Source organism: Hemicordylus capensis, chromosome 3 (genome assembly GCF_027244095.1).
Source record: "Hemicordylus capensis ecotype Gifberg chromosome 3, rHemCap1.1.pri, whole genome shotgun sequence".
NCBI classification, from domain to species: Eukaryota; Metazoa; Chordata; class Lepidosauria; order Squamata; family Cordylidae; genus Hemicordylus; species Hemicordylus capensis.
Genome location: NC_069659.1, coordinates 344,333,868 through 344,346,624, shown reverse-complemented (window position 1 = coordinate 344,346,624; position 12,757 = coordinate 344,333,868). Strand labels below are relative to the sequence as shown.

The window sequence follows — 12,757 nt, the reverse complement described above, 5'->3', positions numbered from 1 at the left end:
ATCATGAGTAAAACAATTTAAAACAGTCAAGGATTACAAAAAGCCAAGCTAAAAAATTGTGTCAAGGGCTCTTTTAAAGGCTGACAAAGTTGTTATGCCACAGATATCTATAGGGAACACATTCCACAGCCCACGAGCGACTACAGAGAAGGCCCACTCCAGAGACACCACCAACTTCCCTTGATGACCTTGATGTGCGGTGGAGATTGTGCAGAGGGCGGCGCTCTCCCAGGTAACCTGGTCCTAAGCCATTTAGGGCTTTAAAGGCAGTTACCAGCACTTTGTATTTGGCTTGGAAACCTATTGGTAGCCATTGCAATAATTTTAAAACAGGCATAATGTGGTCTCTCCAGGAAACCCGGGAGACCAATATAGCTGCTGCATTTTGGACCAACTGAAGTTTCCCAACTACACAGAAAGGCAGCCCTATATAGAGCACATTGCACTGGTCAAGTCTAGAAGTTACCAGAGAGTGCACCACAGCTCTGAAATAATTTTCTTTAAGGAATGGACACAGCTGTTGTATCAACCAAAGTTGATAAAAAGCGCTCCTAGCCATAGACTCAACCAACCCCATTTCATGAGGATTGGATCATATCCCATATTCAGATGCAGGATAAAATGGAAAATCTACATTAATTTTGCAAGAAATATCTACAAATGAGATACTAGAAGATCACTTGATCTAGCACCTAAACACAAATTACATGGAGTTTACATTCTTCCAATATGTCTTCTGTGAGTCTTCCTGAATAGAAATCATTTCAAGGCACCTCCAAGAAGCAAAAACAATGTCACAAATGGTCCAGAGTCAGTACAATGGAGGATTTGGAATGACATTAATCATATATGTGTGCTATGATTGCCTGAAGCAGTGATCACTGTTCAAATTCAGCCTAAGCCAGACTTCAAGTCATTTTCACCAAGATCAACAAGGAGTTTTACCAGTTATTGCTAGTAGGTTGACTTCGACTAGGACTGTATTCCATGCATAAATCCTACTACTAAATCAGACTTAAATTCAGAAAGCAATATTTTCTCTCCCACCATAAGAGAGAGAGAATTAAGCTTCTGCAAAAACAAGCAATTGTACTAGTTGAGTGCAGCAGCTTCAAGGCTAAGCATATTCAGCAAGCAGCCAATATTTCATCACATGTACAGTATTCAATGAAATGAAATATTTAAAATGGTGAGAGAATTAAGTAGGGAGATATATCTTAATGCAGCACAGAAACTGCAACATTCCAAACACCTTTTGTATTAAAATATTGTTAAATTACATCTCTCACCCAGCCTCTAAACCTGAAAGTTCACCCATCTATTCCTATTTCCCCCCCATTGGTATGACTTAGCATTTAAAAATATCTTGACACACAAAACTGAAGCACAGCTTTAGTATGTGGTCCAAGGTCATGGACAAAAAGTGGCAGATAAAATAGTTCCCAGAAATTCCTAACCCTACTAACCAATAGGAAAGGCTCTCACTATTCAAGAAGTATCAACAATTTTTGGATGGAGCCTTTGGCTCTGTTCTGATATATTTTAAAGGTTATACAAAGCCTGATATTTCTTTACCCCAAAGCTGAATGACAGGATCCATGTTGATCTGCATATAAATCCAAAAGTATCAAATAGAAACACAGTTACAATTTCAAAACAACATACATAATGGAATCTTTCACAATAGTGTAAATTGCCACTGACAAGAGTAAGGATCCTTTAAACCTTCACTGTATTCACCTCATGTATGCTTGCATGTTATCCAAGCAAAGGACAAATACAGAGCATTTGAGCACGTGCACACACACACAAATGTGCATAGGAGACTACTACTAGACATTTATGAGTAAGTGTAATGAACTTAGAGAGCACAGAAAGCAGCAATAAAACTAACAGTCACAAAGCTGGCTTCTATCAGCACTCCTGTAAAGGAACACAGAGGCCTCACGCCATAAAAAGATCTAGGATTCTCAGGCATCCAAGGCTTGGCTTAGGGAAAGAGACTGACAGGCAACAGCTGAGAGTATCCTGTATTGATCCTACAACATCCTGGCATACCAGGGAGGGTGGCCATGAAGGAAGCTTTCTGATGACATAAATAAACTTCAGACGCCTAAAAGCATTAAAGTTGCCACACATCCCTCATTCCATAAAGAAACTACTTACTTTAAAGACTACCATATTTTGGATGTCCAGAACTCCATATACATTTGTAGGTTTCCCTATTTCAACCCACCTCTCCACAAATTGGGCAAAACCTCCCAATAACCCACAGCAGATCTGTGTTGTTAGAAATGTGATTCCACATATCTGTAACCTGAATCAAATGCTTGCAAAGAGGTAGAAAAAATGTTGTGACTAACAGCAGTGGGAATCCTCCACCCCTTATAAGTGTGAAGTGATTCAAAAAATTTAAGCTTTTCTAGTTCCTATCCTATGCAACCAGTAGCAGGCCAAAAGTTTAAACAAAGGGGGAAGGGAATCAGAACTCCCCCATCCCCAACTATTTACCCACTGGCTTAACACTCCTTAAGTGACTTTAAAAGGTCAAACACTCCTTTTTAATAAGATTAATCCCGGCAGAGTTTTCTCCAGAAGTTTAAGGAGTTTCTCCAAACCACTCAAGAAACCAGCCCCACCTTCTCTCTGGCAAGAAGGGAGCCCTTTCTTCGTCCATTATTATATTTTTTATAAGGATCAGAGCAGGGCTCTCAAACTTGAGTCCCCAGGTGTTGTTGGACTACAGTTCCTGTTATCCCCAGTCCCTGTGGCTGGAGACCATTGTGACCGGGGATAATGGGAGTTGTAGTGCAACATCATCAGGGGACCCAGAACCACGGGGTCAGAGGATCTGATAAGCAATGAGGATTGAACACCGTGGGAGTGCTACGGCCGTAATACACTGAGGAACAGCGTGCTTCACCGCCACCTCGCCCACCCCACAACCTTACTCTACTCTCCCCAGAGAGAAAGGGAGGGGGAGCACCCCGCTCAACCACCCGACCCTTCCCACTTTAACCCCAACCTTCCTTTAACCCCACCTTCCTTTCCCTGCCCGCCTCGGCCTGGGCGGAAAAAAGAGCTGCCCAAGCCCCCTTCCACGAGAGACGACCCAGAACCAACCCCCGGCGCGGAATCATGGTAACCGCCCGCCCTCCCGCGGCCCCTGTCGGTGTGGCCCTGGGGGGAGGGCGGCTCGAGAGTACCTTGTAGAAGGCCCCGTTGGAGCCGCGCACTTCCACCGTCAGCTCCTCCATGTTGGGGCCGCAAAGGACGCTGGGACGGGCTTCTAGAAACTATCTCCACCTGGGAGGGGGGAGGAGGAGACGGGTCGCCCGCAGGGCTTTCCCCCTCCTCACGTCCGACGCGGGCTCTGGGGGAGGGGGCGAGGGAGATGGAGGGGGCGGAGCCTCAGCGGCGGGGGGGCGGCGCCAACGCTGTCGCCGACCTCAGCCGCCAGCGCCGCTGGCGATTCACCGAGGCGGAAGGATCTCCCCCCCCCGGGCCCTCCCCCCCTCGGCGCTTCACTGCCTCGTGTGTGCGTGCGCGCGTCTCCGCCTTCTCCTCCTCCCCCGCCCACCCGGCGTCTCTGTCGCTGCAGGCAGCAGTCGCGGGGGTGGAGGCTGCTGGACTCTTGCGGAGGGCCGGCGGGGCGTAGCGCGGGATGGCGTCGCTGCCCCTCTGGCCCTGCCTGGACTCCCTCCCGGGCGCGAGTGAGGCAAGCAGGAGACGGCTCGGGCTTCCCCCGCCGTCCCAACGCAACGGGGAGGCGGCTCGCGACACCCACCCACCTCCCCGCTCCACAGAAGCGGCCGCGCGCGACGGTTGCCACTGAAGCGCTCCGACGCGCGTTCAGCAGCAAGGGCGGGCGGCGCCCGTGCCCAGTCTGTGCCTTGCAGAAGACTGTGCTTTTTTGCACCCGACGACCCGTTTGCCTCACTCCGAGGGGGGAAAGGAGGTATGTCTAGGAGTTGCGCTTTCGGCCTCTGTGTGCGCACGCGCTTGTGTGAGGCTGTTGCCCCGGAGATCAGGCGTCTCTTCTTCAGCCCCACCACACGTGCAGGCGGAGTTCGTTCCTCTCTAACCCCAAGCCATGGACTGCAGCGGGTGGTCGTGGCCGGGCGGGGCCGGTGCTAGAAATCGTGGGGCGCCACTGCAAGGTTAGGTTTGGAGGCTCCCTGTGACTCCCGCCGATTGCCTTCGGGCTAAAAAGAGTCGGGAGGTTGCTGTGGGCACCTTGATCCCCCAGCTGCTCCTCTGCCATATCTAAGTTGGCAACAATCCAGAACAAAAGAGAGAGAACCAACAAGCACAGTCTCCAAGCAACTTCCTCCTTTATATTTGCCTCATTTTCGTTGCAAGGGTTATCCAGTGAGGCTGATGGGCAAGAGATTTAGGATGGAGAAAGGGAAGGGCCTCTTAACACTGTGTATCATCATTAAGGAACTTAGTGTGCAGAACATGCACTTTGCATTAGAAGGTCCTAGCTTCAATTTCTAGCTGCAAGGTTCTCGAGTAGCAGAGCTGAGGCGGAGCTTAGAGAGCTGCTGCCAGTCAGGGTGGACAATGCTGGACTAGGTGGACCAAAGTCCTGAATCAGTGCAAGGTAAAGTGTGCCATCAAGTCGATTTTGACTCCTGGCGCCCACAGAGCCCTGTCGTTGTCTTTGGTAGGAGGGGGTTGCCATTGCCTCCTCACACGCAGTATGAGATCTTCCTACATCGCTGCTGCCCGAGATAGTACCAGTGGGAATTCGAACCGGCAACCTTCTGCTTGTTAGTCAAGCATTTTCCCCGCTGCGCCACTTAAGGTGACTCAGTGCAAGGTAGCAGCTTCCTATTTCCCAGGAAATTTTAAGGGATAGAGCCCTTAATTTGCATGCAGAAAGTTCCAGGTTAGGAACATAGGAAGCTGCCATATACTGAGTCAGACCATTGGTCTATCTAGCTCAGTATTGTCTTCACAGACTGGCAGCGGCTTCTCCAAGGTTGCAGGCAGGAATCTCTCAGTGCCTTGAAATCCCCCACCCCCCGAGTTACAGTACTACCTGCATATACTTCATAACCTTGTGGGTTTCCAAATCATTGTGTGTAAATCTTTGTAGATATATCATGTACAAACAACCACTTTTTATATAATTGTGCTTTGGCAACGTACTGTATGCTTTGGTAGTTTGTTGGTTCAATAAAAAAATCTTGTCCTATTAAAAAAAAATCTTGTCCTATGCTTTGGTAGTTTATTGGTTCAATTAAAAAAACTCTTGTTCTAAAAAAAATAAAATAAAAATATTGTCCTATCTTGGAGAAGCCAGGGAGGGAACTTGAAACCTTCTGCTCTTCCCAGAGCAGCTCCATCCCGAGGGGAATATCTTACAGTGCTCACACATCAAGTCTCCCATTCATATGCAACTAGGGCAGACCCTGCTTAGCTATGGGGACAAGTCATGCTTGCTACCACAAGACCAGCTCTCTTCTCAAAGTTCTTCAGCTCTACAGCTAGCATCATCCTTGGCTGCTCCATAGCTCTTGCCTCTCCTCTGTCAGTATTGGCTGAGGGAAAGCAGGTCTAAAATCCCATCTCCAAGAGTATGGCTTCTGAATCTCTCTCTTCTTCCCTTCCTGTTGCTGCTGTGCTGCAGAGACACCAAGCCAGCATGAGCCCCCACCAGTGCTGTGGACCCCTGCAGTTGCAGTATACGTAAACCAGCCCTGCACTTATGCTCACTCAAATGTACCACTTGTTAATTCACACATTTTCTTCCCCTCACAAAGAAAAAGGGATTTACATCTCAGTGTTCAGAGGCAGATAAACTGCCTCTGAACATGGAGGCTCTACATTGCCATGTTGGATTTGGATGGGTGACTACATCTGAGTGCTGTAAGATATTCCCTTTAGAGGATGGGGCCATAACTCAGTGGAAGAGTGTCTGCATGCTTGCAGTTTACCCCCTGGCAGTATCTCCAGGAGGGAAGGGAACAACAACTGTTTGAAAAATCCTGGAGAGTTGTTGCCACTCAGAGTAGACACGACTGAGCTAGATGAACCAATGTTCCGACTCAGTATAAGGCAGTTTCCTGTGTTCCTAAAGTCAGTACATGGTAATCAACCAGATGAAGTTCAAGCTTTGTAGGATTAGGAAACTATTCTTGACTTCTTGTAACAGAATCCCCATAATTATTGCATCTATTTAAGTAGTGTGGCCATGGGGATGTGGCTGTTGGGGTGAGCATGGCTATGGGGCATGGCTGTCAGGATGAGTGTGGCTCTGGGGGCTGCCTGCTGTCTCTGGAGTGGGGGTGGGTCAAAGTTTTTCAGTGGCACCTGAAAGGAGGGGCCCCAATATCTTATTTTGCAGTAGGCCCCAAAAACCCTTCATTATGCCCACTCACACTTTTCCAACTCCTGTACTCCTCAGCTACTTTCAAGTGGAGAAAAAGTAAAATACACATCTTCCTACTCCTCAGTGTGTGGAAACCAGTGGGGTTCTCTTAATTTTTCTCCTGACACTTGCTCCATGTGTAAGTGGGATAGTGTGTGAACAAGCAGATGAAAGGAGGCTTCTCTTAATGTTTTCCTCTGAAATGCTCCCTGTCTAAGTTCAATGTGCTAAGTGGGCTTGTGCTGTTTGTTTTTTTTGTTTTTTAACAAATGCATTGCTACTCAGGCTTCAGATTTCCCCTGGGATGACCCCCACCAGCCCCCGACTTGTGCCCCTTATTTGGGCAATGGAATGATTGCAAATTGGCAACCCTACCCCAAACACACAACCAGGCATCAACCATGGATAGGACTGTTGCAAAGTTTCCTGTCCAAAGAAAGTAGAACACTCCTAAAGATGCCAGCCAACAAAAATTGTATTGGCCCAACTAGAATTTTACACAGTTGAACAATTTGTGTTATTTCTGTAAATGCATCCCTGGCTCACAGAACATTCTTGAAGGTGGTAGCTGCATCTAGTGATGCATGCATATGTGCACTGTGAGTACAAATGCATGCAACCTGTATCAGAACATGGAACTCTACCTGTTACAGAAATTTCACAGCATTCATTCAGCATAGTGAGACTGTACACCTGTCGGTTGTACAAATGAACCAGAGTAGAACTTAAACATCACGCTCTCAATCAAATGACTAATTATGCTCTGCCCAGATTATGTATCTGACAGCACAGCATCTGTGAACCCACTGCCACTCTAGGCATACTCTACATATTCATGGGCATTGGCCCTTACATTTTTTCAGACAAGGAATTCAGCACATGCTCAGAAGCACACAGCCTTGAGTGCCAGGATGTTTGTAAATTAAAGGTGGCAAATGTATTTACCATAATGTGTTTTCCTCCACCCCCTGTTACAGATTACATTTTGTGGCTTGGAGGACTGACCGTGTGTGTATAAGTATCAAGAATGTGCACAAACTGATAGCACAAGCAAGAGATTTTGCACATTGCCCAATCAATATGCATTGTCTCGAAGTCATACTTAAGCAGGCACACAAATAGGCAATGTGTATGGGTTATGCATACGCTGGCCAGTTACTGTATAGATTTTCCACTTGTATTGCCCAGGCAATGTACAAAATGTACATGATAGCCATGCATACTTACTGAACAACTTAAAAAAGTTTTGTAATCAGTTCACATTCTCTAACATCTGCCAAAGAGTGCTCAATCTATATGCAGCATTGACAAACCAGTGTGAAATATCCCCCACTGACACTGCACATTTTCCATTGAATTATGAATATACACAGTTACTAGTATTTATGCACATTCTCCATTCTGCCCACATTAGCTACAACAGATTACCCATTCTCCATGAATGCATCTTACGGACTCGATTACGCCAGCCATGAATGCACCACTGAGAGACCTTAAAAGCCAAGTTGAAGACAGATCATCCTGGAGAGAATCTATCTATGTGGTTGCTAAGAGTTGACACTGACTTGACAGCACTTAATCAATCAAGCTGGTGATCATTACCACATCTGATGACAGTAAAATAAATTATGCATTATATGAAGAAGTCTGTCCTGAACATTCTGTTGATTAATTTCATTGTGACCTGAGTTCCAGTATTATTGTAGTTTTCTCTCTCTCCACTCCTTGCATAATTTTACAAGCCTCTCTTATGTCCTCTCTTCACTTAGCCTTTCCTCATAAGTAAGGTGCTCCACCAGGGACTTTTACACACAACAGGCTTTACTACACGTTTACTGGGAAGCTTTACTGCAAACCTGAAGTTTTCCCAAAAAACCGACACAAATAGTGGATTATTTTACCCCTGATATAAATCAGGCTACACTCTAACACACAGTGAAAAACCCAAATTGTGTGTGAACTGCTCCCCAATAACTCGCAGAGACTTCAGGGTAAATCTGGTCATTACGTGAATGTACCCCCTCCATTCTGGAAGAGATGTAAGTTAAAGGGCTTTTAAAAACCCCGTGTGAAAAACTTCCAGCTCAATGACTACAGTATTTTCCTTATCTTTTTGCATATGTTTTCCAGCTGTACACTGTCCCTAAGAAATATCACCAAATAGTATCACAGAGAACCAAAAGCCTAACATTTAAATACTGAGCACAAAGTTGTTGTATAAGTGAATTAAAACAGAAATGAAATATCTTAAAAGAATCTAAACAGGAACATGTTTTTATTAAGCCTAAGTAAACATCACAAAGCAGATAGTATATTTTATACTCTTCCTCAGGCTTGATGCTTCTTTTAAAAAACCGTGTAGAAGAAGCCCCATCTAGCAATATATTGCTTTTTTTAAGATGGTGATTCAGAAAATTAGCAGACTATTTAAATTAGATTATGCCCAGGATGAAAGATCACAGATTACACTTAAGACATATTGGGGACAGAAAAGAAACACCACTCTCTCCTTGAGAATATAAACACCAGCACTTCTTAGAATTTGTTAAAATTCTGCTAATTCCGAAAGAAGTTGACTTAGAGCCACGAGAAGCACAAGCAGTACTATATTTGGAATATTATTCATAGTTCTGGTCAATAATGATAACGAGACTTGGCTTGCGTTGCTGTAATCTGCATGTGAATTTGCCTGATTAAAGTGGTTTGTGCTGCAAATATGTACTTATTGGTGTTTAAAAGGCAAAGTGTATTTACAGCCTAATACTGTGGCCAGTTACTGCAGCTGGCTACACACGCACACACACTTTTAGGGGACTGAACTAAGAAAGGAGGCAACCAACCTAAAAATACTGATTATACCAGCAACCATTTACATCAATGCACATAAAATGCAATTCCATTAGCCTGGTGTATAACCCTAAGCTTTAGAATTTAGGCAGCCTAATTCCCAGAGTTTGTAAACCTGTCTGCAGGCAGGGAGCAAAGCCTGCCTGGTCCTAAGGTACATCTATCAGCTTGAGAGGTTATAGGATACTAGAAATAGGGTTATTGCAACATGCAGCCGCCAATCTATCACCAAACTAACCTCTGTGGAATGAAATTTACATACATTTGGGTGAATTGGCTTAACTAGTGTTAGAAGCCAGCAGGTAGGACATTATCACAAAAAGTCTCACGATACCCCAGGCAGCTCGTGTCATCTGGAGCACCGGAGCCCTCCACTTCCGGCAGCTCCAGCTGAGGGTAGCCTACCTTTTCTATCCAGAGTTTTACACTATCTCGGCAGGCAATCATCTGTGCAATCGCTGCTGGGTAGATGGCTTCCTGGCAGCACGCCGCCATTTGGGGCAATACACCGGGGGAGGAGTAGCCACATTGCTCCCAGCTCTGGCCTCCACCATACAGCTGCTCATGTGGGCGTGCAGCATAGCAGAGGCCAAGACAGCTGCCGCTTGTCTGCGGGGGAAGGCAGGCGAGCTCCTACCTTCCCCCCAGCCCACCGCCCAAGCACGCAGCCAAGATCGTGTGAATGACCTCACAGAAGGACAGAACTTAATATGGAGCAGTAAAATGATGGCCACCATTAAGGATGAGTTCACATGTGCATGGTACCCATCACTTGATTGCTCAGCTTGTGGGCCTGGTTCACACATAGGAAGCTGCCATATACGGAGTCAGATCATTGGTCTATCTAGCTCAGTATTGTCTTCACAGACTGGCAGCGGCTTCTCCAAGGTTGCAGGTAGGAATCTCTCTCAGCCCTATCTTGGAGATGCCAGGGAGGGAACTTGGAACTTAGATGCTCCCAGAGCGGCTCCATCCCCTGAGCGGAATATCTTACAGTGCTCACACTTCTAGTCTCCCATTCAAGTGCAACCAGGGTGGACCCTGCTTAGCTAAGGGGACAAGTCATGCTTGCTACCACAAGACCAGCTCTCCTCTCCATAGACAAGCTCTGCTCTCCATATGTCCACATAAATGAACATCACTTGATTGGTAATCTCTACACTTGATCAGCAACAATACAACAATATAGGCATCTCTGAGCATGTGTAAAGTACATTTCCCTCACCCATTAACATCTGTAGCCTGTTCCCACACATTCAGAATTAAGGAGCTGCACATCCAGGAATGATGACTTAGCTGTAGGCAAAGTTAAACACCATCGCCACTCGGTTTAGAAATTACACACCGATCATACTACTATCAGAACTTTTAAGGTCATCTGTCAACAATGTTAAAAACTGTTCTCTGACTCTGCTGGTGTTCCTTTGCTACAAAACTTCAGGCCCCAAAATTGGTGTGTGCTCTATATTGCCCTTTGTATCACATTCCATAACAGTTTGTGCTTATGGAGTTTTCAGCCTGTCTCTGTACAGCACTGTCTCTGTACAGCAATTCCCCTGCTGTGCAGAATTGGTACTTACAAACGAAAGTCTCTTTCCAGCATAGGAAAAGTTAGTGAAGACCATAGGGGAGAAATAGCTGAGTTTGAGACACTGAATACATTAAAACATTATCAATAAACGTGGGCTAGTAGGAGTCTAATGAGAGTCAGATGTGAAGGCAGAAATGAGATGGGCAGTGGAAAAGAGGCAGGACAAAAGGGAACGGGGCAGTGTGAGAAAAAAGGGATCTGAAAGGGTAGGAAGTGAAAAAGTAAAGAAAGGTACAATTAATAATAGTGTATATATAGTACTTTGTAAGGCGTAAACTGCTGTACCATCTTTAGACTACATGTTTCCACAACAGCCCTGTGGGGTCAGCCATTGTACTTCATATTTTGCAGATTATGAGTTAAGACTGGGGACGCCACAGCAATTGTAAGATATTCACCATCCAGGAATGCCACAGCAATTGTAAGATATGCACCCATATCTTCTAAGCTTCTCTCCAATAATGAGGATCAAACAAATTTATACTAAGCGCACAGATCTAGTTTGACAAGCAGAAATCACGATACTTTATGCACTCATCTAGGGCTCAACAAAAAATGCCCTAGAACCCTACAAATATTCCTATTGAGAAGCAATTTGGAAATCTCCATACATGTCTGAATCTGAATTACAGGTACAGTAAGGGCTACACCCTGCTGTAGTTTAAACATTTCCTGTGTCCATCTCTGGGGTTTTTCTTTACTGTAATTTTTATTAGATCAATACTCACTTCTTTTTCTTTTGCCTGAAAAGCAATCCCAATTTAAAATACCTCGTGTCTTCAATAGCTGCTGAAATTAAAAAGAGAGAGAGTAAAACTTTGCTATGTTTCATTGCTTTCCCCCTCCTTGTTCTTTTGAACATTGCTTCTCGGAAAGCTCTGTGTGAACTTTTTAGAAGATGGGCTTTAAACAGTTAGATGCATATATCGAACTCAAAGGACCTTATTTTAAAAGAAATTTGACAGCTATCCAGACCTCTGGTTAGTGTTGCTCATTCAAGGATATAGAATCCATCAGCCACATTATTATTTTTACATCTGAACTTTTTTTTTTAATGTAACAGATAGACTTGAAACTTACAGGGTCATTTGCCCAGCATGTAATGGAATGTCCTGAGTTATGGATTCTAATTAGCTCGACCATCTTCAATGAACCTGTACCACCAACGCTGTCTTACCGATTTCCACTTGGCTTTATCTGTTTCTTCTTTGTTGCTGCTACAAACTGATCTTATCAATCCTTTGATAAGAAATATTTCAATTACCCCAGGGAGAAGCTTTCAGCTTTATGAAGCATTGAAGTCCTCACCATTTGTTCTTCTGTTGAAGAGCACTTCAAAAAAAAAAAAAAAGAGTTTTTGAGGAAGTAATCTCATAAAATTAGGATAAAGTCTTGTGGACTTTTACTGATTTCTCTCTCGCTCTCCTTGAAATCTGAGTAAAAGAATCTGCCAACTCAGGACCAGGCTCTAAATTTCTTTAATCCTCTAAACAAAATGTTCCTTAATGACTGGGGGCCAACTATATTTTACATGCAAATGACTTATTTTTAGAAAGAAAATAAAAAGCAGTCTTGGGAGGATCCTGCAGTTTTGATCAGAAAAGAAGTGAAGGGCTTCATCCTCCCCGCCCCCCCCCCCATCATTTATTTTTGCAATCAAAATCATGTCTCATGCTGTCTTCCCCTACCGCCATGCAGGTCCAGGTACATATCTACCCTTTTGAGTGGAAAAAGCTGGAGGCTCCAACTGTTTTCCCACTCAGAATTGTAGACAAGTGCCTGAACCCAGCCTGCATGGCGGAGGGGGAATCAGAGAGGAAAGAATACCTCCTCCCCTCTCAAAACGGTAGCCTTCTAGCTTGCTTTTCATTCAACCAATGAAAACATGCAGTTTGCTCTCTCTCTACTAGTATATGTAATAATATTTTGTTTTGTTTTCA

General features: G+C 44.8%; 1 protein-coding gene and 1 long non-coding RNA gene across 3 annotated transcripts in view; one reads left to right on the top strand and one right to left on the bottom strand.

Annotated features, from left to right (window-relative positions):
- The window catches only part of FXR1 (FMR1 autosomal homolog 1), a 70,885-nt gene extending 67,490 nt beyond the window's left edge, over nt 1–3,395 (bottom strand). For both annotated transcript variants that reach the window (XM_053306512.1, XM_053306514.1), the window contains exon 1: nt 3,207–3,395. In XM_053306512.1, the coding sequence (XP_053162487.1) occupies nt 3,207–3,257 (51 nt within the window). In that variant the 5' untranslated portion in view covers nt 3,258–3,395. The remainder of the gene's footprint in view (nt 1–3,206) is intronic.
- A 169-nt stretch (nt 3,396–3,564) lies between these two features.
- LOC128349722 (uncharacterized) lies at nt 3,565–9,094 on the top strand. Its single transcript, XR_008318953.1, has 2 exons — nt 3,565–3,958; nt 7,794–9,094. It is a non-coding gene; the product is annotated as an uncharacterized LOC128349722 (long non-coding RNA).
- The last annotated feature ends 3,663 nt before the right edge of the window (nt 9,095–12,757 follow it).